The following is a 26,388-nucleotide window of genomic DNA, read 5'->3' on the forward strand; positions in this document are numbered from 1 at the left end:
GGGACCCACTCCCATGAGGTCCCGGGGTCGTCGTCAGACTCACGGACACGGGAGGACACGCACTGGGACCCACTCCCACGAGGTCCCGGGGTTGTCGTCAGACTCATGGACACGGGAGGACACGCACTGGGACCCACTCCCATGAGGTCCCGGGGTCGTCGTCAGACTCACGGACACGGGAGGACACGCACTGGGACCCACTCCCACGAGGTCCCAGGTCGTCAGACTCACGGACACGGGAGGACGTGCACTGGGACCCACTCCCACGAGGTCCCTGGGTCGTCAGACTGAAGGGGACAGAAAGTACGTGATGGTATCAGGAGCTGGGGGAGGGGGAGGGAGGTCAGTACTGATTGGGGTTCAATTTGGGAAGATGAGAAAGTTCTGGAGAGGGACAGTGGGGATGGCTGCGCAATAATGTGAATGTTCTTAATGCCACAGAACTGCACACCTGAAAATGGTTAACATTTTATGCCACGTATGTTGTACAATTAAAGAAACACACTCGGGGGTGGCTGGGTGGCTCAGTCGGTTAAGCATGTGACTTCGGCTCACGGTTCGTGAGTTCGAGCCCCACATCAGGTTCTGCGCTGACAGCTCGGAGCCTGGAGCCTGCTTCCCATTCTGTGTCTCCCTCTCTCTCTGCCCCTCCCCCACTCATGCTCTCTCTCTCGCTGTCTGCAAAAATAAACATTTACAAAAAAAATTTTAAAAAGAAAGAAAGAAACACACTGGGATCGCTGGGTTGAACCCCCAGAGTCTAGGGTAGGGCCTGAGAACCTAAGTTTCCAACAAGCGTCCAGAGGCCCCAGTTTGAGAACCGCTGTCGTAGGACGAGCGGAAGAAGGACCTCAGGGCCTCGCCTAGACCCACGGCCCAGACCGGACACAGACCAGGGGTTCGTATGTGCTGCCACCTTGTTCTGCTCACTCATCAGAGACAGCAGCGACAGCAGCGTTCCAGGTGACAGCTCTTCCTCCAAGGTTACAGGGAACGGACCCAGCAGGAGTCCTCGATTTTCAGCAGCGACACTCCTCCTCAGGCTCACCCTCAAAAACTGCCCTAAGCTACTGTGTTCTTCTGAAATTCGGCTGCTCTCAGGAAACAGAAGTGACAGTGTCCGGGTCCTCATGGTGGCCATGGCCTCACGACAGAGAGCTCGGCGGCCGGTGGCCAGGGAACACCAGGGACACCCGCGTGTGCAGCACACAGTCCTTTAAGAACGAGCCCTAACTCGAGCCCGAACACACAGAGGCTGTCACAGCCTCGGTTTCGCTACCCTTCAGACGCAGTTTTCTTTCAAGAACATTTCACGTGCCATTACGCTATCTTATTTGAAACGTTTATTTATTTCGAGGGAGGGAGAGAGCCAGCACAGGAGAGAGGGGCAGAGAGAGAGACAGAGAGAGAGAATCCGAAGCAGGCTCTGAGCCGTCAGCACAGAGCCCGAGACGGGGCTTGAACTCACAAACCGTGAGATCACGACCTGAGCCGAAATCAAGAGTCAGACACTCAACCAACTGAGCCGCCCAGGCTTTTAAATACAGAAAGCCCCCACCCCTACCATCTGTACACATCCGTGTTCACTTTGCACGTGCTCTCCGCGTGCACAGGGATCAACAGACACACAGGCAGTTTCTGAAATACAAAGTGTGTTTCCATGTGTGTACGTGACGTTTCTTTCAAATTTTCTGTAAACGCAAAAACCTTAGCCATTCACGTAACATAATCACCATGAACATGGTTTTCCCTTCAATCTGTGTTCCCACATACATTTAAATGCACTTACGTTTGTTTTCGTCGTGAAACATTTCAAACAGACGTAAAAGTACAGAAAATATCATATTCCGTGTATCTACCATGGAGATTTCATAACATTGTGTCATATTTTTTCTGAAAAAAAATTTAAATACAAAACACACGTCACAGATGCACACCCACCCTGGCCCCCTTTCCTATCTGAAGGTGACCACTGTCCTAGAGTTGAAGGATATCCACTCCAGGCAGGTCTCTGTGCTTTCCACGTGTCCGTAAGTGTCTGTAAAGTGCATGCAAGTATTGTATTTTGTCGTATACAACAGACACAATTATTTTTTTCTGTTTTTACTGGAACAGAGCACGAGTACAGAAGAGTGTACCTATCAAATCTGTTCAAGTCAATGAACCGGCATAGCTATATCGGGGCAGCACCCACATAAAGAAACGGGACACACGCCCGCTCCCTTTCGGCCACTCCCCCGCCAAGGGTGCCAGCCACCTTCTAACCCACACATTATTTCTGTCTGTGGTTACGCCATATACACGGAATCAATCCGTAAGTTCCCCCGTTTCTGACTCCTTCCACTCAGCACGACGTGCAAGGCCCATACATGTCACCGCACGCAGCTGTCATTGCTACAGACCCCGCTGCGTGATCGGGCCACGATCGACCTATTGATCGTGCTGCTGGACACCTGGGTAGTTCCCAGGGTTTTCCTATTACACACGGTGCTGCTATGAACACTTAGCACACGTCCTTTGGTGGACACATACCCCTCATTTCTGTTGGGTATGCTCCTTAAAGTTCCTGGATCCTGGGATTTCTTACGTCCGGCTTAGCAAATATTTCCCGTTTTCCAAAATGACTGACGCACGTCACACTGCCATCAGCAGGAGGCCCAGCTGCCTCACGCAGTGCCCCCCACCCAGTGTTTTCCCTGTGTCCCCCTCACCACTTGATAGGGTCTGTGTCTAACACAGTGGCCGCGAAGTCAAAACTTCATCTTGAATTTTTTCCATTTACTTTACAACCGTTCTATATTCCTAAAAACTTACTATTACCTGTAACGATTGTATCACATCTCAGGTATGCAACTAAACGTCACGTAGCCCTTCTCCCATGAGATGTTTCCTGCTATTGTCAACAGCGTGAAGAACAGCCCTATTCACAAAACATGCTGCTGTGGGTTTTTTTACTCTATCCTTAGCATCAATTCCTAGAGAATTGCCACATTATTTCCTGCTAATGGACACTTCCCTGGATGGCTTTTGTACACAGACACATGTTGAGTAAGACTTTCTTCAGAAACCCTCTTTGGAGCGTTACTGCAGTGATCTTGGTAATCTAAAAGATGTACCAAAAAATAAATAAAGATGTACCATAGTGGCATTAAAAAAGAGAAAACTAAAATTTGACCTTCCCGCCTGCGATTAGAACGGCAATCGCCGAGGGGAAGGGATCGTAATGCGGTTTCCTCCAATCCACCACTGCCCCCCAAAATGTTCTTTTCTCCTTTCTCAGCCAGGACACGCATGTCCTGCTGCCCCCTTCACTCGCCTCTCTTCAGCCACAGCAGGCACCCGCCAGTGAGAGCCTGGGCACTGCTCCAGGGCCCTCATACTGGGGACGCCCTTTCCGCAACTATCCGCAGACCAACTCCTTCACCTCCTTTGAACTGTGGCTCAAACACCACTTTCTCACGGCAGGTACTCGGTGCCAACTCCAACCCCTCCGCCCCCCACATGCTAACATGGGTCACTGGCTCATTATGTCCGAAGAGTGTCCACCACCCACTCCACCACCCACTATAAGACCATCAATTCCGGGACAAGAGGCTTCCTTATTCTGTCCACGCTTAGGATCCCAACAGTCGAGAAGAGCCCCCAGCACATAGTAGGTGCTCAGTAAAACCATTTGCTGACTGCATGAAAGGCGCCAAAGTCACACAGACAGGAAAGCCACAGAGAGTCACCAAGGCCTGGTATGCTTTCCCAGGCGGGGTGACAACCTCTTGCCCATTCCACACCAACAGATCGCAGTAAGGTCTTGCCGGTGACAGGAACCGTGCCCCGGTGAGCCACAGCGAGAGGCAAAAGCCGGTAACACAGGGGAGGCTCTCAACGATGCCGCCGCCCCGGGCGAGCCCTGAACAGGGGCAGCTCCCCACCTCCACCACAGCCCCTCGGCCAATTCACAGCTATATCTACTTTTCCCCAAAAGAACGTAAGGCAAAACCCCGACTAAAGCCGTAACGCGCCATCTGGCTCGTCAACCAGCACAACAAAGAAAGGCTTTCCTCTTCCTGCAACAGTTTGAGTGTTTTTACCTTGAAACAAAGTAAAAATAAACCACCTCTCCAGGTCCCTCCAAGTCCTCTGGAACTTCTTCACTGAGAATTTCTGAGCTGAATCCTCTCCAAATCTCAGTTCAAACACTACTGCAACAGTGAAGTGTTTGCTAAGCCCTGTGCGAGCGCGAGTCTAGCGAGCCTCGCTACTCTCCAACTTCCGCCTCCTCGCTGACCTGCCTCACTGTCTCGTCCGTGGGCTTCTCACACACCAGAACATTCACCCCAGCCCGGTTCAGGGAGCTCTGGCTCCCCGACGCTGCCCGGCACGGGGATGGCACACAGCACATGCACAACTGGTTTCCAAGGGCCAAAGAATGCGCCAGATGCCCTCCCTCACACCACACGCGGTAACTAAAGGTCCACGTTAAAAGCGCTAAAACTCCAAAACACTTGGCAGAAAATACAAAAACATATCTTTGTGGCCCTGGGTTAGACAAAGTCATGAGTCATGACACCAAAAATACAGACAACAGAAAAACAGAATAGGTCAACGGGACTTCATCAAAATTAAAGACCGTCGTGCTGCAAGACATCATCGAGACATCGAAAAGACAGCCCACAGAATGGCAGAAAATAACGGATGAATCATGGATCTGATTAGGGGCTTGTGTCCAAAATATACAAAGAAATTCTGAAAATACAAATTAAAAAAAAAAAAAGACAAATTACCTAATTTTAAAAACAGGCAAAGTGGGGCACCTGGGTGGCTCAGTCGGTAAGCATCCGACTTCAGCTCAGGTCATGATCTCACAGTTTGTGAGTTCGAGCCCCGCATCAGGCTCTGTGCTGACAGCTCGGAGCCTGGAGCCTGCTTCCGATTCTGTGTCTCCCTCTCTCTGCCCCTCCCCCTCTCAAGCCTGCATGCTCGCTCTCCCAAATATAAATAAACGTTAAAATTTTTTAAAATAATAAAATTAAGGGGCGCCTGGGTGGCTCAGTCGGTTGAGCGTCCGACTTCGGCTCAGGTCATGATCTCGCGGTCTGTGAGTTCGAGCCCCACGTCGGGCTCTGTGCTGACAGCTCAGAGCCTGGAGCCTGTTTCAGATTCTGTGTCTCCCTCTCTCTGACCCTCCCCCGTTCATGCTCTGTCTCTCTCTGTCTCAAAAATAAATAAACGTTAAAAAAAATTAAAAAAAAATAAATAAAATAAAATAAAATAATAAAATTAAAATTAAAAATGAGCAAAGGATAGGCGCCTGCTGGCTCCGCTAAGTGTCTGACTCTTGATTTCAGCTCAGATCATGATCTCAGATTGTGAGATCGAACCCCACATCAGGCTCCGCACTGACAGTGAGAGAAGCCTGCTTGGGATCCTCCCTTTCCCTCTCTCTCTGCCTCTCCCCTACCCCCCCTCTCAAAAATAAACATTTTTTTAAGAAATTGGCAAAGAGGGGCACCTGGGTGGCTCAGCTGGTTAAGCATCCAACTTGAGCTCGGGTCATGATCTCGTGGTTGTGAGTTTGAGCCCCGCATCAGACTCTGTGCTGACAGCTCAGAGCCTGGAGCCTGCTTCAGATTCTGTGTCTCCCTCTCTGTCTACCCCTGCCCTGCTCATGCTCTCTCTCTCTCTCTCAAAAATAAACATTAAAAAAAAATTTTTTTTTAATAAAAGTGGGCAAAAGATTTGAATAAACATTTCTCACCAAAAGATATACGAAAAGCCAATGAGCACATGAAAAGATGCCCAGCCACAATGAGATTCCATTTCATACCCACACGGAAGGCTACAGTCGAAAAGACAAGCACAGGGCCTGGGCGGCTCAGTCGGTTAAGCGTCTGACTCTTGGTTTCGGCTCAGGTGGTGATCTCACGGTTCATGAGTTCGAGCCCTGCGTCAGGCTCTATGCGGGCAGTGCAGAGACTGCTTGGGATTCTCTCTCTCCCTCTCTCTCTGCCCCATTGCCACTCATGCGCTCTCTCTCAAAATAAATAAAACTTTTTTAAAAATTAAAAAAAATACAGGCAATAAGAAGTGTTGGTGAGGACACAGAGAAACTGGAGCCCTTGTACTTACAGGAAAACAGTCCAGCAACTCCTCAGAAGGTTAAATTCCACTGCCAGGTATATCACCCAAAAGAAATGACAAGCACGTCCACACAAAATCTTGTGCGTGAACTCACAGCGGCATTGTTCATAATGGCCAAAACGTGGAAACAGCCCAATGTCCACCAAGTGATGAAGGGGTAAGTAAAATACAGAGTCTTAATACAACGGAACACTACTCGGCCGTTAAAAGCAACAGTGTACGTGCTACAGCACGGATAATCCTCGACGCGATGCAAAACGAAAGCAGCCAGACACAGAAGGACACAGAATACGCAGTTCGATCTGTATGAAATTCCAGAAGAGGCACATCTACAGAGAGTAATAGTTGCCCAGGCCAGGAGGAAAGGGGACTGAAGCGTGAACCTGACCACCAGTGGGTGTAGGCTTTCTTCCAGGGGAGAGGAGAACGCTCTAAAATTACGTCGATGGCTGCACAATTCTGTTAATTGTGTCCTTCAAATGGGAGAATTATGTGGTGTGTGGATTAGAGCTCAATAAGGCTGTTAAAAATGTTTTACGAATTCCCTGTCTTCTCCCCAGTTCTTGTGCAAACGACTTTCCCGTGCCAGCAATGGGCCCGGGGCACAGCCGGCCTGCGATCTTGAGCGAAGACGTCTACCGAGAAGGGGAAGATCATCTACGTGAGAAACCCTCTGGCTGTTCCTGGCACAAGCAAAAAAGCCTAGCTGGTGTCGTTGCCACGGAAACTTCCAGCAGCCCCTGGGGTCCGGGTCATCCCTGTGGCTACGAAGCTGCACGTCAGAACTGGAAGCAGCCACTGAATGCTGAGAACAACCGAAGCTGCCCTTAGGAAGGGTGTCTCCCACCCCTCACTCTACCCATGAATTCAAAGGCAGGGATGGACCTGGCCATCTGGACAGCTGTGTGCGTTGCTGACCACCATTCCGGCAAGGCCCCTTCCCAACGAAACCTCTTTGCGTGGGGGACTCGCGGAACCTCTACATCATCTCTCTTTAGTCCTAGATAACCCTTCAAGTAGGCACCGTGGTCCCACTTACCAAACGTGAAAGCAAGGCTCTAGCAGCACAGCCTGCCCAAGGTCACGGCGCTGACGAGCAGCTAAGCGGTGGGGCCTGAACCTGTACAGGTTATGTGATGACACCCAATCCTGTATTCCCTCCCTGACTCATGGGGAGAGGAGCCAGGACAGGCACACCCCATGCCTGGGGCCAGAGGTCAGATGGTGTCCACGCAAATCCCTGACTCCTCTGTGACCGCGAACAGACAGCTCACCTCGCTGCACTCAGTTTTCTCATCTCTAAGATGGGAACGGTACCATCTTCAACACTGTTCAGCTGCAAGAAGTTTGTGTTAAAGGAAATATGTCAAAGCATCCACCACAGTGCCTGGTGCCCAAGCTTTTCTTCTCCAAAGGACCGGCAGGCCAGACGCCAGACACGAACTTCCAGATCACAGATCAAATGAACCGGAAGCCCGGCGTTCTCACTGCCTCAAGCACGGGTCGCACGCCACAACGACGGCATCTTGCTCTGGTCAAGACCCGAACAGATCGTGGGTTGTCCCTGGGAGCTCAAAGACACGAGTGAACCACTTGCACACAAACGAGATGTTTGCAACCTATGAGTGGCTACTCCTTTCCGAGGGCAATGCAAGAGGGCAAACCACAGAGGGGGGGAAAAAATCACGGGTCTGTCTCCTGAAGACATCACAAAACTGAAGCTGAGGGCCAAAAACAGTCACCTATCAGATGATTTCCTGTGTCAAACTGGAGCGAGAGGAACCAGCACAGGGGCCACCAGATCTCTGCTTCTCCACGAATCTTTCCAAACATGCTCCTGAAAGGGCCCCGGTCAAGTTGGGTGTATTCCTCAAAAAACCTCTTCCGTCTCTCACTTTCAGAATGTTTATCTGTGGGGAGGCCCGGTGATTTTTTTCCAGAGTTCAAAAGCGGTACTATTTTAGCTAATAGTAATTTGGGGAATCTTGGAATAACTTACAAAAAAGGAGTCCATTTCCAAAAAGAATCATGATCTCTCTCTGCAACCAAATTCAACCTGTTGGGAGATCGTTCTTTGTTTAAACCCTCTGGGTCTGACTGGTTCAGTGTGAAAGTGACTCCGGTTTTCTAGAATCTGTTGCCGTGAAAGTGAAAATATTCCAAAATATCTATAGCAGGACCGAGTGTGCTCGATCTCAGTCAAGGCTACATAGAGAGCCTGCATTCACAGCCAAATTAGGCCCCACTAATAAAATTCCAAGCAGTCACTGGCATCGGAAACCAAGTGAGATACAATTAAATCCATTTGAACAAACCCCCATCGGTCTACGGAAGGAATCACAAAAAATAAGACAAGGCCACCCAGCGGCCTGCAGGGTAGAGGACCCGGAATGCCATTAATCAGCCAGGGACAGGAACGCCCCGGAAATTGGCATGGACAAATTAGGGACCGTGAAAAATGTCACAGTAAGAGAAACACGTAGTCAGTCCTGCCTCCACAGCCAAGTTGCGCCGAATCTGGAGGTCTCATCTCCCATGCAGAGAAGGCTGGACCGTCCTCTGGTGTCTGCAACCCAAAGACTGCGAATGGGTCAGCCAGGATAATCCCAACACCTTCATTAGACGAGGGAACTCGGCCTGTGCTTGGCAAAATGTGTTTCCGGGTGCTGTCACATTCTCTCTCCAGGAAACCTATGCTCCAGTCGACCCGCGGCTCCCCAGACTGAACCGGATGGCTCTGGCAGATGCGGGGCAGAGCTGAGACCTGCGCGCAAACCACGCAAGTGAGACCGTTCTGCCTCCAACGACTGTAGCGCACACACTTTCCGGACTGCCAGGCTCTCTGTTCGGCCCATCGTGCCGTGTCAAGTGCACCCCCTTTCTGAAAAGAGAGAGGCTAACATCTCACAGTGGTCTGCGGTGGCGATTTTCAGGACAGCCACCCGGAAACATCTCGCCGTATGTGAAACCTTCAGAAGAGGGAAAGTTCGAGGTCTGGGAACGGCTGGCAAAGCGAACTTAAGGGAAGCGCATGGAAGGCGGCCTGCGTAGACGGTAGCCAAGAGGTTACGTCTGCCGCTTCCGAACGGGAGCCCCACGCTTGCCGGGCTGTGAATCCCACTCTCCGGTCATGGGTGAGCGATGGGACTGCTGCCGCCTCAGTTTCCCCATCTGTAAAGTGGGGTTCATAGACTACTGACTTTGCAGGATGTCCGTGAGGAGGAAGGCACCTCCTACAGGAAGCGCTCTGCCACGCTTTGTCATCAATGCAACGCGTCCTCTGGTCGCCAAGAATGCCCTTTGTGGAGGTCTGCCAGGAGGAGGCAAAAGATGGGACACTTTCCACTCATAACACAGTCCATCTCAGGAAACACGCCCACTGCCACACAAGCCAGCTCACCTCTCAACTTCTGCAGGCGGGGCGCCTGGGTGGCTCAGCCAGTTGAGCGTCCGACTTCAGCTCAGGTCATGATCTTACGGTTCGTGAGTTCGAGCCCCACGTCGGGCTCTGTGCTGACGGCTCGGGAGCCTGGAGCCCGCTTCAGACGCTGTGTCTCCCCTCTCTCTGCCCCTCCCCCACTTGTGCGCAAGCTCGCTCTCTCACACATACACACACTCTCTCTCAAAAATAAACATTAAAATAAAAAAAGAAAACAACTGACCTTCTACAGGTACTCCGAGGAGCCTCCCGACTTCACTGTCCACCCTAAGAAGAACGGTGGTACACGAGACACCCTGAGATACAGAACTGCACACACACACTTTCCCCACACTCTGAAGAGCTGAAAATGCAAAAACCCAGCAGTGAGTGGCATTTCTCAGGAGCTGGGAGGTGCAATTACGGTCCCAAAGGCAATTAACAGTGCAAAGTCACGACTATCACCTGACCCTCTTTACAGAAGATGGCCTTTGCCGTCTCCATCATGGAGATACTGTTAACAGCAGGTGAGGTCCCCAGACATCCCTCCTGCCACAACACCTGCCAGTGGCCGTCAGGTCTGGGTCCTGCTGGCCCCCGGGGCCACCGAAACAGCTGGGCTCACCAGCGCCAACTGTATTCAGACACAGACACCAGAAACAGCGGCAGCCAGGAGACCGTCCTGCTGATTCACTGCAAGGTTGTCCATTAGGAGTGGGCAAGGATACGATGAAACACGTATTTCACCATAAATCTACTTCCAATGTTAACGAGAGAGTAGAAAACAAGGGAGGTCAGAATGCCTACAAAACTGTTTTAAAACAAGACCCCTTGCGCCCACCTCTGCCTGGCAAACTGCAGATCGTTAGCAGGTGCCCTTGACATCTTGGTATCTTGGGTTTTCCCTCCACATTTTCTACAGTGAAACAGATAACATGCACAGAGAAAGGGCTGTAATGTCTATGGACAGTTTAACAAAATTATATCTCAAACACACATCCAGGTCGAAAATTAAGAAGCCCACCTTGTCCAGTAAGCATTTTAGGTCAAACCCCTTTTCTCCTAACAGAGGCGACCACCACCTACTTTTCACGATATCTTCCTTGCCTCTCATTGATAGTTTTGTAACCTGCGGCAGCATCCCCACACAAGAGTCTAATTCTGCCTGTTTTTTAACTTGACTGAAACTGGAGTCACCAGTGTACGTTTTCTCGGGCCTCTCTGGACATCCTCAGGGGAGGGTGGAGGGACTCAGGTCTCACATCTGCAAAGATCCCTGAACAGGTCACCCAAGGGCATCCCCCCCGTTCTCAAAGCCCAATAACCGAGGTTACTGAAACCCTAATCCAACAGGAAAGTCTGATAACAGAGATCACCTCTGAGGTGGGAACGGGCAGAGCGGGAGAGACCAAGTGCAAGCAGGAGGGCAAGGTTAACATTGGTTCGATTTAAAGAATCATTTTCTTTTTTTAATTTTTTTTTTTAATGTTTATTTATTTTTGAGACAGAGAGAGACAGAGCATGAACGGGGGAGGATCAGAGAGAGAGAGGGAGACACAGAATCCGAAGCAGGCTCCAGGCTCTGAGCTGTCAGCACAGAGCCCGATGCGGGGCCTGAAATCACGGACCGTGAGATCACGACCTGAGCTGAAGTCGGACGCCTAACTGACTGAGCCACCCAGGCACCCCAAGAATCATTTTCTGAAAAACACGTGGCAAGAGGATCTTTAACACAAATCATATGACGTTAGCACTGCAGAAGCACAAATCGAGAGCTTGACGCGGTACCATGCCGGCATTAAGTACAGAATTATGAGGACTATTTTCAACAGTGTAGAAAAATGTTGAGTGGAGAGGCTAGGCCGCAAAGCGTAAATGCACTAGGAAGACGTAAAAAGCATATGCGCGGGAAAAAGGAAGTAACAGCTGACCCTCAAGCAACATGGGGGTTAGGGGCGCCAACCCTACCCCCTGCAAAGTGGAAAATCAATGTAGAACTTTTGACTCCCCAAGAACTTAACCGCTAACAGCCAGATATTGACTGGAAGCCCTACCAGTAAGTAATAAAAGATCAATTAATACATATTTTGTGTGTGTGTTCTATACCATAACCTTCCAATAAAATCAGCGAGAGAAAAAAAAAATGTTAGGAAAATCATAACACAAAATACGCTTACCGTACCGCACCATACTGATCAAAAAAAAACCCGCGTACAAGTGGATGCACGTAGTTCACACTTGTGTCGTTCCAAAGTCAAGCGTGTGCTAAAATGCAGTGGTTGCACTGAAATGGTGGAACTGTGGCTGATTTCTCCGTTTATAAAACGTTTGCACTCGCAGTTACATTCCTGTACAACACCCTCCTCCTCAAAGCCCAAATTCTCACACAACAATGCCATTTCACTGGGTTGATTACAACTCGTTCGTAAGACTTCTGGCAAACAAACTTTACCAGCACGGATCGTTTCTGAAAGATCCTCGGGAGGTCATGAAAATGGACTTCGCAGAGACAATACCTAGTCACAAGTCTGGCCAGTCCATACCTGTTCCCAGACAGGCCTCGCGGAGCCCCTGTCCCGACACTCACCGCTCCAGGCTCCCCCCAGCAAGCAGCGTGGGCAAAACATCTCTGTTTGTGATGTCTTTTTCTTAGGAAGGAAAAAATAATACCAAAACAGAATTCCCCCACCCGGAACACATCACTTTCTTGCTAACCACAAATTCTGGCAAAATCCGTTCTACATAATAGTGATTCAGTTAGTTCCTCTTTCTTCAAATTGACACATTTTACCTTGCAAATTGGGTACGTCTGTATGACAGAGAGTTGAAAGACCAAGGAAGCAAACTTAAATCATATTTCCACAGCTACCACTGTTACCAAGTTAAAATGTGACACTATCCTTAAAAAACGTACGATGAAAACGTAATTCTATTTAAACATCTAAGCCTTTTCTACATAGCAGATCTTATTCTACATACTGGTATGTAAAGGAAAATAATAGTTTCTGCCTGGCGGGAGTTTACAATCAAAATGCGTGTAATGAAGGGGAGCAGGGTGGACGGGAAGGGTTGTTTTTTTGTTTTGTTTTTTTTTTTTTCTGAATGTAGTCAGCACTTTGAGATATAATTTAACCCACATGCATACATCTTAAGTGACAGCTCACTGAATTCTGACCAATGTACACCCAGAAAGCAGCAGGCGAGGGGTGGTGGCTGGGGCAGAGAGAGCAAGGAAAGGGCCCAGGCACGCAGAGAAGGTGGGGGCCGGTGCACAGGAGCTCCAATGATGAGCAGAGCTCAGGCATGACCCCAGAGAAAACCAGGAGACAAGTGGCTGGGAGCTTCCTAACCAAATGGAATGTCTGGAATGCCATCCACTGAGCCACTCTAACAGAACTGAAGCCGATTCTCCCTTGGGCTAAAGACCAAGTTTAGGTCCATCGGACTGCAGGAAAGTGGGCCTACGATACACAGTGGTCATGCGTGTATATTTTTATCAGGGTATGATGCAACCTCAAAAAATCAAATTGCACAATCAAGCATCTATCACATTCATCCGTTGACATTCTTATTCTACGTCACAGTTGCTGAGCTTTATAGCCTCAAAAGAGGCCCTGAAATAAACGCTCATCCCGCACAGAGAGTAGAATGTTCCAATCAGACATTTTGCTAGTTATAATTTTACTGTACAAGCCACAAACGGCCTATGTTTAAAATGAAAAAAGAAATTCTACAATTCAACATGAAAAAAGATACACTCCTAACAAAATGGGCAAAAGATATGAACAGTGAGTTCAGAGAGGCCACACAAGATGAAAACATGACAAGAAACTAAACTCCACTAACACTGGAGAAAATGGAAGTCCAAACAGATATGAGACACATTCTTAATTTTTGTAAATCTGAAGAGTTTAAAAAATGGTATTTAGTGTTGATGAGGTTATGAGGAAAGGGTGTGGTTTTATTTTTTTTAATGTTTATTTTTGAGAGAGAGAGAGAGAGAGAGAGAGAGAGAGGGAAAGAGACACGCACACAGAGTGGGGGAGGGGCAGAGAGAGGGGGAGACACAGAATCCCAAGCAGGCTCCAGGCCCCAAGCTGTCAGCACAGAGCCCGACACAGGGCTCGATCCCACAAACCCTGAGATCGTGACCTGAGCCGAAGTTGGACGCTTAACTGAGCCACCCAGGCGCCCCTGAGGAAACGATGTTCTTAATAAAGCATGATGCTGACTAAACGGGTGATAGGCACCACAGAGGACAATGCGTCACTACCCGTTAAAACAAAAGAGGTGCAAACCCTGTGACCTGGCAATTCCACTCCTACAGCATCTACTCACGGAAGGCAGGATAACGCCCCTCCCACCCGAAGGCGTCCACGACCTAACCCCTGGAAGCTGAATCTGTTGTTTCCACAGAGAAGGGAAACTAAGGTAGCAGATGGAATTCAGGTCGCCAAGCCGCTGACCTTAAAATAGGGCACGGGCTGTGGACTACCCAGGTGGGCCCAATGTAGTCCAGGGGTCCTTCAAAGGGAAAGAAGGAAACAAAAAAAGGAGAACCAGAGAAATGACAGCGTGTGAAAGACGTGCTCATGGCTGCTGGAGAAAGGGGACCATCGGCCAAGGAATGTGGGAGGCATCTGCAAGCTAGAAAGGCCAGAGAATGGATTTTCCCCAGGGCCTCCAGAAGGCACGCAGCCCTGCCCACACCTGGTTTTAGCCCAGGGAAACCGATTTTGGACTGCTGACCTCCAGATCTGGGAGATGATACATCTGTGCTGGTGAAGCCACCATGTTTGCGGTAAATTGTTAGAGCAGCGGCAGAAAACTAATACACACTCCTGGGGAAACACGGGCGCATAGGCACAAGGCGGGATGTTTCCTGGGAATGCGAATGTATAAAATATAAAAATAGAACGGAGAGAATCCATCCCGAACTGATAACTGTCACCTCTGGTAAAGAGAGGGTGATGGCAATCGAGGTGAGATTTCCACCTAGTTAATAATGTTCTACATTTTTTTTTTAAAGAAAATGTGTTTATCCATACACTGCTTAATTGAAAGTTAAATGTTTAGAGAGTTACCGTTCACAGCTTAAACGTCAAAGAACCACAATATAAGACTCTTAATGCTGAAAAAGTGAACACAATTTCTGCTCACAATCTCAAAAGCACCACAAAGTCCTAGACCTCACAGTCCCCACGATTACGCGTGGGCTCTGCCTGTGTAGACGGGACACCAGAGAAAATTCATTCTGTATCCATACACACAAACCCTTCAACAAATCAAAATCAATGTGAGATTCACATTTATGGTCGACGGACAAGATTCAGTCTCAAAGGCTTAGGTTTTCTGACTCCAGCCCACCCAACCACCATTCCCACCTTGACCGTGCCTCCTTAACACTGCCCACTTCAAGCAAGTCACTTGCCTCTGGGTTTTCTTTATCCCAGTGTAAAAAAAAGGTTTGTTCTACCACGTCACCTGCCTCACGGGATGGTCAAAAGATTTTAAATGGGATGAAATGACAGGTTACATCCCAGCAATCCGTGAACCCTGAATTTGAGACTCAGCCGGCTATAGAAAGCCCTCTGTAAACACAGAGATACTGGCTACACTGTGGATACCATGAGCGGGCCTAATAAAATCGCCACGACCCCAAAGGAGGCCAGCTACCATGGAAATTCCAGACCAAGTTGCAGGAAAGGCAGTCTTGGAGAGCTGGTGCCATCCGTAACTGGCAGCCAGCCATAAGTGGAGTCCTCCTCAAACACCTCCTGCAGTTACCTGTACCTGCAGAGACCCCTGAGCCACCACCACCACCACATCCAGCAACTATGAACTGCTTTATAATCCGAGGGGAAACAGCCTCCCATTTCCAAATGTGACCCAGCCAAAGGGGCGAGGCGACGGCCCCGGTATAGGTGAGACGGACTGCCCACGCTGGGCGCCAACGCGAGACCTCGAGGACACAATGTTCTAACCAACAGCAAGAGCCATCACATGCGTCCTCTTACCCAGCTCCAAATGAAATGAAAAATCTAAAGACCAACTTTGGGGGTGGGGGACTTCAGTGCAGACGTAGACTCACCCAGGATCTTTCCTATCAATTAGTCAGTCGAGTCCAACGCCCACGCCCCAGCAGCTTCCCTGACGCCCCCTTCCTGTTTCTCCCTAATGAATGAGCCCTCTCGTAGCCCCCCAGAACTTAGGGTGAGCACAGCCCCCTGGAGACACCTCGCCAGACCGCCAGGAGGAGTCCCTCAACCTCGTGCCCCCCCCCCCGCCCGGCCCGCACCAAGAAGAGGTAGTAACTCCTACCAACATCCCCCTACGTGGGTTCTGCAGTTAGAGGACTAGGACTAGAGGAAGGAACTTTTCAACAGGGAGCATGCTAGAAAAGCCAAGCCTGGCGCACGCCTTTCCGTGTTCACGCTCATCCACTAGCTCGGAGGCACTCCCGGCGAAGTCTGTCCGGATTGCTTGGGAGAACTCCCAATTTCTCGTCGGAGCCCCGCAAAGTCCTGGGCTGCGCCCCACGCGGCCGGGCGGGGCGGCACCGCGGGGGGCGGGGGACGTCCGTCCCCGAGGGGGCCCTGCACCGGGAGGCGCGAGCAGAAGAGCGCGGCCGGGACAAACCTGAGCAGGTGCTCGGGTCCCCCGGCCCGCGGCGCCACAGCGCGCTCCTCGGCGTGGCAGGGGCACGCCGGGCGCCGCGGACACCCAGGGAGCCGAGGGTCGCGGGGTCACGGGGGACGCGGGCCCGGGACCGCGCGCCGGAGCCCGGGGGACCGCGAGCCGTACCTGCCGCCGGCGGGTCCGCCTCCTCCTCAGCCTCCGCCTCAGCTGCCGCCGCGACTGGCGCCGCGCCTGCCTCCCCCGGCAGCCGGTCCATCACGCCGCCAGTCATGTGAGCGCGCGCCACGTGACTTCCTCCGCGCCCGCCCGCCCGCCTGGCCGCGCCCACCCCGGCACGCCCCGCCCACGCCCGGCCCCGCCCCGCCCCTTGCCTGGCCTCGCGGCGCCCGCTCCGGGCCTGCCACGCCCCTTGTCCGGCCTCGCCACGCCCGCCCGGACTCGCCACGCCCCGCCACGCCCCGGCCACGCGGCCACCCGGAGGATTGGCCCGCGCTCCCGCCCGCGCTCCCGCTCCCCCCAGCAGGCTCGGTGCCAGCCCAGCTCGCCCACTGGCTTAGCCGCTTGCTCGGCCGCTTGCCGTCACGCTCACCCCTCGGCCGCTCACTCGGCACTTCCGCGTGGGCCTCTCCCCGCCCCGCGCCCCCGCACCCCTCCCGGCTCGTCCCTCGCTCTCCCCGCCGCCTCTAGCCCTTCCCTTAGCTCCCACTCCCCTCCGCTCGCTCATTCACTCGTTCACCCGCCCGCCCTCTCACTCGTTCCCTTCCGCCCGTCCGCAAGGACTCACTCACCCTCCCGCCCGCCGGCTTGCTCATTCACTCTGCTCCTCACTTACGCACCACTCCCCACTCACTCATTCACCCCCTCGCTCAGTCACTCAGCTTTTCACACGCACCCATCCCCCACTCATTCATTCGTTCATTCCTCCACTCACCCACTCCTCCCCCCGCCCCCTCGCTTGTTCACCCACTCGTCCACCCCCTTGCCCACCCACTCTCACTCGCCCTACCAGCTCACTCACCCACTCCCCCTGGCCGTCCAGTGCCGGGACCCGGAGATAGGAGGATGCATTCGGTGTCTCCCCCGATCTGGAGGACCACAGGACACCAGAGCAAGTGTCCTGGCTGTTCCAAAGTGAGGCTGTGGGGGCACCGGAACAGATGAAGGGACCCCTGGGTGGGGCAGAGCCTGCCTGAGCTGATGCTGGGGATGAGGAGTTCAGCAGAAGGAGCGGCCTCCAGCAGGCGCGAAGGTTCTGAGGCATCAGGCAGCTGCAGACGCTGTGGTCCTCCTGGAGCTAAAAGTGTGGCTGCAGAAATGGCAGAAGAGGAAGCTGGGGCGCCAGGAAGGGCTCCATGAGGGAGGGCCTCGTTTCCAAAGTCAGAATCTTGGACCTCCGGATTCTGATGCCCACCAACGCCCCCTGGGGGCTGATTATAGCGATCTAGAGCCCAGACCGACCCCCCTCCCCCTCCCCGTCGGGGTCCTAAGAAAGGTCCCAGTCTTCCCCAGGTAGCTGGTTTTCCTTGCTACAGCTGGACCCTGCCTCAGTTACAGATCACCGCACCCAAGGACATCCCAGAGAGCTGACACAGTCAGAGAGGCTCTCCCCGCACCCCCCCCCCCACTGTAACCTAGCAAGTGCTATCCCTTTCTCCAGATGGGCTTTTCCAAGTCACGGGGGCGCAGGGGGGGGGGGGGGAGACACTGCAGGATCCTGTGATGCACAGACCCCCATCTGATGCTATTTCCTTCCGCCACCGCCACCGGGGCTTCCTTTCAGGGCTTGTTGCATCAAATGATGGGCTCAGCACTTTTCCCTGACTCTGCGTCTATCCAGTCCCCAAACACACACTCACTCGGGCGTGCGCCTACACCCACACACACACACTGCTGATGTCCTGGTATTACTCGGCAGGTATCTCTGTCCCTCACTAGATTATAAAATCTTTATTAAAGGTTTGAAAGTTCACCGGACTCTCCAAACTGTAAAACCCTAATAGAAGTGTATAAACAGACACTATTCAAGAGTGATAACGTTAAACGTATTATTTTAACACCCTTGACACAGGGCCACACAGCCTCCAGTTCAGCAGTTCTGGATCTTTGCTGCACTTTCTAATCATCTGGGGAGAATTCAGATACACTGTGTCTGGAGCCCGCCCCCAGAAGTTCTGATTTAATTCATCTGGGGTGTGGCCTAGACTTGGGATTTTTTTTTAAGCTCCCCAAGTGATTCTAACACGCAGCCCAGGTGGAAGGCCACGGTTCTAGGTTGAAAGATTATTTGATTCTTGCAAACATTGCCTGAGCATTTTCTAGGTACTGCATTTGGGGGGGGGGGGGGGGAACCAAGGACACAACAGGATTCTCACATCACAGAGTGAAGCAGGTGATAGGGCTGGAAACATAGGTGTTGTGAGAGGAAAGGGGAGTGAGCGGTGGGTTCTGACGTGCCCCGTTCCGAATGCCTCCAGAAAAAGGAACTCGGTCCTTACAGGTTGTGGGCTCTATTGCCAGATATCTCGAACGGTTAGAAAGTTCCTGGAAACGTGCACTGAAACTTGTCTGCCTGTAACTTCTTTAGATCGTCACCAAAGAAGACTAATCCTTATACGATTTCTGTTTCATTCGGGAAGCAGCAAACAGCAGACCAGAATTTCTGACTTTTAAAACCTTGTGGTTAATGGCAAGGATCCAATTAACATTGTTCATCTGTTGTTCGAGTCACATCAATCGCTTTCCATGTAGGAAAACGAGGGCTGTAGGCACACACTGACAACTGGAACAGTGGAGTCGGGACGTCACGTTGCAGGTGGACGTGCAGAAAGGGGCTGTTATCAGCTGTCCCACCAAAATGCAAGGACTTCCTCATCCTGCTCGGGGCCTTTTGAAGAAGTTAGTGAAACGCTTTGAGGACTACGGACTTGACCGTTAGTAATAATTGACCTGTTTGTCAGGATAGGCTGTATCCTGCTGCAGAAACAATCTGAACCCTCAGACACCTGAAATAACAAGGCGGCCACGCTCGCCACCGTCCCTTGGAAACCCAGACAATGGAGCGGCCACCATCTGGAAGTTCTGCCATCGCGACAAAGAGAAAGAGCTCGGCAGGATCCAGCACAAGCACTGAAACGTCCCGCAGCCCTCCATTCGCAACTCCCTGGCCAAAAGTGTGACGCGCTTCCCCCAACCAGGAAGAGCCAGAGGGCGGACACCCCCAAGTGCCCGGAGGACCGAAAGCCAGAAATATTTGGCCAATAGCGCTAAATACCAAGCACACTAACCAAACTAGCGTTTATTGAACGTCTACCTACTATGTGCTGAGCACCTTTCTAAGTGCCTTTTATTGGAAACTCACCTACCCGTCACACGAAATCTACGAAATAGTAGTATGATGGTCTCCATGCCCCAGCAACTAAGGCAGAAGAGTCTGACACGCCAAGATCGCAGAGCTAGTCCACAGAAGAGCCGGGATTTGAACCCAGACCATCTGGTACCAGAGATCACCCTCATAATAGCCCCTGTGGCGTCACCCAATGCCATAAAACCCCCAGTTTCTCCTTAACATTCTTGTTTCTTTTTTTGAGAGAGCAAGTGCATGTGCACGTGAGAGCAAGGGAGAGGAGGAGGGAGGAAGAGAGAGAGAGACAGAGAGAGGGAGAGAGAGAATCTTAGGCAGGCTCCGTACTCAGCACAGAGCCCAAACCTGGGCTCGATCCCAAACCCTGGGATCATGACCTGAGCCGAAACCAAGAGTCAGATGCTCAACCGACTGAGCCACCCAGTCGCCCCTACCCCCTCAACAATCTTAATCAGGAAATTCCAGTCCATCCGTAATCTCTTCTTTTAGAAGGCTTGAGGGGGATGCGGCCTGTGGCTCTGGAAATCAGGAAGATTTCAACATCTCAGAAATGTTGGCTCTCCTCACGAGACGTCGGAAAAGCTACTTTATTCTCGTCAGCCTCAGTTTGCTCGCATGTAATATGGCAACATCGGTGTCACTCATTTCAAAGTTGCGTTCCTGAAAGGTTAAGGTTTAAATAAGAGACTTCTTGGGGCGCCTGGGTGGCTCAGTCGGTTGAGCGTCCGACTTCAGCTCAGGTCACGATCTCGCGGTCCGTGAGTTCGAGCCCCGTGTTGGGCTCTGGGCTGATGGCTCAGAGCCTGGAGCCTGTTTCGGGTTCTGTGTCTCCCTCTCTGCCCCTCCCCCATTCATGCTCTGTCTCTCTTTGTCTCAAAAATAAACGTTAAAAAAAAGAGAGACTTCTTATGTCAGTCTGAATGGACGCAGAAGTGTATTCATCCTCCTTCTCCAAAACTACAGAAATGCTGGCTACAATTTTAGCCCTTCCCCGAGATGTTATTAACACATTGCTGGCATCGAAAGCAAGAAAGCGTACCAGACATAGGGAGGACTTCAAGTTACAGGAATGAATAAAGCCGAGGCCAGACAACCCACAGAGCTTTCAGAAATGATAAAGATCTAGGGCACCTGTGTGGCTCAGTCAGTTAAGTGTCCGACTTCGGCTCGGGTCGTGATCTCACGGTTCGTGGGTTCGAGCCCCGCGTCGGGCTCTGTGCTGACAGCTCAGAGCCTGGAGCTCCTTCGGATTCTGTGTCTCCCTCTCCCTCTGCCCCTTTCCCACTTGGGCTCTGTCTCTCAAAAATAAATAAACATTAAAGAAAAGATAACAATCTTAGGAGCCTGGGTCAGGTAACAGGAGAGCACAGCTTGGGCCTGCAGCAAGGACAGGATACGGCCTATAGTCCCTAGATAGGCTCAGGACGGACGGAGAGCTACCCCACCAGCCTTTAGGAGGAGCGTGGGTGCTGGCTGTCCACACCAGACCAAGAGTGGAGAAAGAATAACCCGTGAGGCAAATCCCAGTCCTGGATATTTACCCCAGGGAAATCAAAGCATATGCCCACCAAAAAGAGGCTCATTCCTAGAAGCCTCATTTGAATAGCTACAAACTGGAACTAACCCAAATGTCTGTTAACAACAGACTGGATGAACATATTTATTGCCATAGAGCCATATAATGGCATGCCGCACTGCCACGGGGGAGCACAAAATACTCGTGCTGGCACGCGCCAAGTGGGGGACTGTCATGACAAATACCTACAGACGTGGAACTGGCTTTGGAATGAGGGGATGGGTAGAGGCCGGAAGAATTTCGACAAGCATCATAGAAAAAGCCTAGATTGCCGTGAACAGATTGTCAGCAGACACGTGCACGTTAACAACTCGGTTAGTGAGGACTGTGGTATAGAAAGTCCACATCATCTTAGAGGGTAATACCCAAACTGCCATAAAGCGAGCGCAGACGGAAATTCAGACATTAAAGGCACTTTGTGGGGCGCCTGGGTGGCTCGGTCAGTTGGGCGTCTGACTTCGGCGCAGGTCATGATCTCACGGTCCGTGGGTTCCAGCCCCGCGTCGGGCTCTGTGCTGACAGCTCGGAGCCTGGAACCAGCTTCGGATTCTGTGTCTCCCTCTCTCTCTGCCCCTCCCCTGCTCATGCTCTGTCTGTCTCTCTCTCTTTCTCTCTGTCTCTCAAAAATAAATAAACATTATGGGGTGCCTGGGTGGCTCAGTCAGTGAAGCCTCCGGCTTCAGCTCAGGTCATGATCTCGTGGTCTGTGAGTTCGAGCCCCGCGTCGGGCTCTGTGCTGACAGCTCGGAGCCTGGAACCAGCTTCGGATTCTGTGTCTCCCTCTCTCTCTGCCCCTCCCCTGCTCATGCTCTGTCTCTCTCTCTTTCTCTCTGTCTCTCAAAAATAAATAAACATTATGGGGTGCCTGGGTGGCTCAGTCAGTGAAGCCTCCGGCTTCAGCTCAGGTCATGATCTCGTGGTCTGTGAGTTCGAGCCCCGCGTCGGGCTCTGTGCTGACAGCTCGGAGCCTGGAACCAGCTTCGGATTCTGTGTCTCCCTCTCTCTCTGCCCCTCCCCCGCTCAAGCTTTGTCTCTGTCTCTCTCAAAAATAAATAAACATTAAAAAAAAAAAATAAGGCAATTTTGGTGAGGCCTCAGAAGGAAATGAGGACCACATTACCGGAAGCTAGTGGAAAATAGCTTCTGTCCCGCAATGGCAGAAAGCTCAGCTAGATTGTGTCCCAGGTCCATGAGAAAGAACCTATCCGGACTGCAGACAATTGTAAAATTAGGAGACTCACGGTCAGGAAAGCGTGCTCTGGAGAGAAAGCCAGGGTGTGTCTGGACAACCTTTCTCTAGCGCCTGGAAAGGAACAAAAGGCCACAGTACTCATCACAGAGAGCTCTTTGGAGAGATTAGATTAGATGTGTGGCATTTCAGCAGAAGCAAAAAAGAGACAGGATTATTCAGGAAAGACCTGTGGATGAGCCTCTTTCTTTTCTTTTTTTAATGTTTATTAATTTTGAGAGAGAGAGCGTGAGCAGGGGAGGGACAGGGCTGGGTGGGGGGGTGGAGGGAGGGAATCCCAAGCAGGCTCCGCACCGTCAGCACCAAGCCCAGTGCGGGGTTTGAACCCACAAACCGTGAGATCATGACCTGAGCCAAAATCGAGAGTCAGACGTTCAGCCGCCCGGGCCCCCCCCTGCTCCCCGAGCCTCTTTTGTAACGGCGCACGTGTCAGACCCACACGGTTTTTGAACATCTTGTCTCAGCAGAAACACCACCAGCTTGGACTTCAAGGGACAGAGGAAGACGAAATGAAAGAAGGCAGACTCGAAAACTCTACAGGCAGGAAACAGGCTGAAAATACTACTCGGCTGCAAACACATGCTATGCTTCATGAAAAAGGAAGGAAGACTCAGGGTGCAGCCGTGGACCTTGAACCACGGAGAACAGTTCCTTGAAACTTGAGTTTGCTCCCTTGCATTTCAGAATTGCTTAGGACCGCAATTCCTTTCTCCTCCCGTTTCTTTCCGTTTAAATGGGAATGTTTATAACTGTTACCCTATGCCTATCGCGCCATCGTACTCGGGGATTAGATCATTTGTTCTCTAGGTGCCCAGATGGAGAGGAATTCTGCCCCGGGATGAATCACAGACAGTGTCTCACCCATACCTGTTCTAACTTATTTAGACGATGAGATTTGGGACTTTGAGTTGTGCTGGAAAGGGTTGAGACTTTGGGGGATACTGGGACGTGAGAGATGTATTTTGCAGATTGGATAGATGTGAATCTTTGGGAGCCAGAAGGTTAGCTGCGGTAGACGCGAGACTAGCCCCTCAAAGACCATCTAGTCCCCAGAACCTGTGAATATATTACCTTATGTGGAAAAAGGGACTCTGAAGATGTGCAAAGTTAAGGCTCATCAGATGGAGACAGTCTCCTGAATTATCTGGGTGGGCCAAGGTGCAATTATGAGGGTACACATAGGAGGAAGGGAACAGTGCCAACATTATGGAGACATCCATGTGGTGCTGGAGGCCGAGACTGGGGTGGTGCAGTCACGAGCCAAGGAATGCCAGCAGCCTCTAGAAGCTGGTAGAGAAGGGGCGCCCGGGTGGCTCAGTCAGTTAAGCGACCAACTTCAACTCGGGTCATAATCTCACAGTTTATGGGTTTGAGCCCTACATTGGGCTCTGTGCTGACAGCTCAGACCCTGGAGCCTGCTTTGGATTCTGCGTCTCCCTCTCTGCCTCTCCCCACTCACACACTCTGTCTCTCAAAAATAAATAAACATAAAAAAAAAAAAAAGAAGAAGAATCTGGTAGAAGCAAAGAATGACTTTTCCATTGGAGGTTCTAGAAAGAACCATTCCTACCTACCAACACCTGGATTTCAATCCTTTAGGACTCATTTCACACTTGTGACTTCTAGAACAATAAGACAACACATTTTTATTGTTTTAAGCTACTAAATTTGTGCTACTTAATGCCGTTGAATTCTGTACTTAAAAAATGGTTAAGGTGGTAAATTTTATGTGTATTTCACCACAGTTAAAAAGTTATTTTCAATTTGGGGCACGTGGGCGACTCAGTCACTTAAGCATCGGACTTCAGCTCAGGTCATGATCTCACGGTTCGTGGGTTCGAGTCCGCGTTCGGCTCTGTTTTGCTCAGAGCCTGGAGCCTGCTTCAGATCCTGTGTCTCCCTCTCTCTCTCTCTGCCCCTCCCCCGTTCCCACTTTGTCTCTCTCTGTCTCTCAAAAGTGAATAAACATTAAAAATGTTTTTAAATAAACATTTAAAAAGTCTTGGGGCGCCTGGGTGGCTCAGTCGGTTAAGCGGCCAACTTCGGCTCAGGTCGTGATCTCACGGTTCGTGGGTTCGAGCCCCGCGTCGGGCTCTGTGCTGACAGCTCGGAGCCTGGAGCCTGTTTCGGATTCTGTGTCTCCCTCTCTCTGACCCTCCCCCGTTCATGCTCTGTCTCTCTCTGTATCAAAAATAAATAAACGTTAAAAAAAAATTTTTTTTAATAAATAAATAAATAAATAAATAAAAATAAATAAAAAGTCTTTAAATTATTTTCAATTAAAAAAAAAAACTTTCTCACAAAGAAAACTCATGGTCCAGATGGCTTTACTAGTAAGTTCTACTGAACTTCCAAGGAAAAAGTGATAGCAGTGTTATTATATGAGCAGAGTTTCTGCCAGGAATGGAGGTGGTTTAATTAGTTGAAAAATCAATTTAACTCACTGTGTTAACAGAACCATATGATCATCGCATATGCATAAAATTGACATTGAAGAAAAAATACATTATGCAAAAAAAATGCCCCCCAAAATGCATGGGAAATTATGGAAAAATTTAACACCCATTTATGATTACATCTCTCTGCAAACTAGGATGATCAGGAAACTTCTTCAAATTGAAAAGGAGGATCCGTGAGAAGCTAAAGCTGGTTCATACTTAACAGTGAGAGACCAAACATTTGCCCCCTGTGATTAGCAGAAAGGCAAGACAAGACGTTAAAAGTCAACACTGACTGGAAGTCCTCGCCCACAACGGGGCAAGAAGAAAATGGCATGAAGACTGGAGAGGAAAGTGGCTGTGGAAGCAGAGAATGCTGAGGAATCTAAAACCACCACCACCACCACCTAGAACTGGAATAGGAAAATTTACCGAGGTGGCAGGATACAACACTAATATACCTGAATCAGTTGTATTTCTGTATACTCGTAACAAACACACGGAAAATGAAATTAGAGACGAGCCATTTCTCCGACGTTGTTCAAACCTATGGAACGAACAATACCAAGAGTGAACCATAAGGTGAATAATGGATTATAATGTGTCAGTGCAGGTTGGTAACAGACACACCGTTCCGGTGGGGGTGCTGGCTGGTAAAGTGGGGGAGGCGATGCATGGGTGGGGGCAAGGAGATATGGGAAATCACTGCACCTCCCTCTCAGTTTTGTTTGATGCTTAAACTGCACTAAAAAATAGCTTTAAGAAAATATGGGGGCGCCTGGGTGGCCCAGTCAGTTAGCATCCAACTTTGGCTTGGGTCATGATATCGAGGCTCATGGGTTCGAGCCCCCTGTCGGGCTCTGTGCTGACAGCTCGGAACCTGGAGCCTGCTTCGGATTCTGTGTCTTCCTCTCTCTGCCCCTCACTCGTTCATAAATAAATGAGTCTCTGTCTCTCTCTCTCTCAAAAATAAATAAACTTAAAAAAAAAACCTGTTTCCTCAAATTTTTGCTGTAAATTCTGATAATCAAAGACATTAGAAGAAAATTATCTTGATACCAAAATCAAATACACTGGAAGAAACTATAGGTAATGTTGCTCAGGAACACAGACACAAAAATCCTTAACAAAATATAAACAGATCTAACCCAGTAACACATGTAAAATGGATAAAACATTGTGACCAAGTAAAATGCAAGTTTGGTTTAACATTTCCAAATCAAGGTAACTCAGCACACGTATTAGTTTTCCGGGACTGGTAACAACGCACCACAATCCAAGGGGCTTAAAAGAATAGAAATTTACTATCTCACAGCCCTGGAGGCTTGAAGTCTGAAATCAAGTTGTCCGTGGGCCATGGTCTGTCTGCAACTTGTTAGGGGACAAGATTCCCTTGCTTTCTCTGTCTTCTGGTGGTTTGCTACAAATCCTTGGCACTCCTTGGCTTGTAGACACATCACTCCAAGCCCTCCTCTGTTGTCACATGGCTGTGTCTTCTCCACGTGTGTCTCCGCCTTCACAAGGCATTTTCTTTTTCTTACAGGGACACTAGTCACATTAGACGAGGGCCTA

General features: G+C 50.5%; 1 protein-coding gene across 5 annotated transcripts in view; it reads right to left on the reverse strand.

Moving 5' to 3' along the window:
* Positions 1-25,538, reverse strand: part of SNX8 (sorting nexin 8) — a 49,918-nt gene extending 24,380 nt beyond the window's left edge. Inside the window, exons 1-2 of one of the 5 annotated variants that reach the window (XM_042921182.1) lie at positions 25,278-25,538; positions 17,211-17,498 (exon numbers count right to left, since the gene is read on the reverse strand). In XM_042921182.1, the coding sequence (XP_042777116.1) occupies positions 17,211-17,498; positions 25,278-25,395 (406 nt within the window). In that variant the 5' untranslated portion in view covers positions 25,396-25,538. Of the gene's footprint in view, positions 1-15,874; positions 15,981-16,357; positions 16,467-17,210; positions 17,499-25,277 lie in introns of those variants that run through there. The other 4 variants (XM_042921181.1, XM_042921180.1, XM_042921184.1 and 1 more) reach the window with 4 other exon arrangements.
* Between the last annotated feature and the right edge of the window lie 850 nt (positions 25,539-26,388).

Source organism: Panthera leo, chromosome E3, assembly GCF_018350215.1.
Source record: "Panthera leo isolate Ple1 chromosome E3, P.leo_Ple1_pat1.1, whole genome shotgun sequence".
NCBI lineage: Eukaryota > Metazoa > Chordata > Mammalia > Carnivora > Felidae > Panthera > Panthera leo.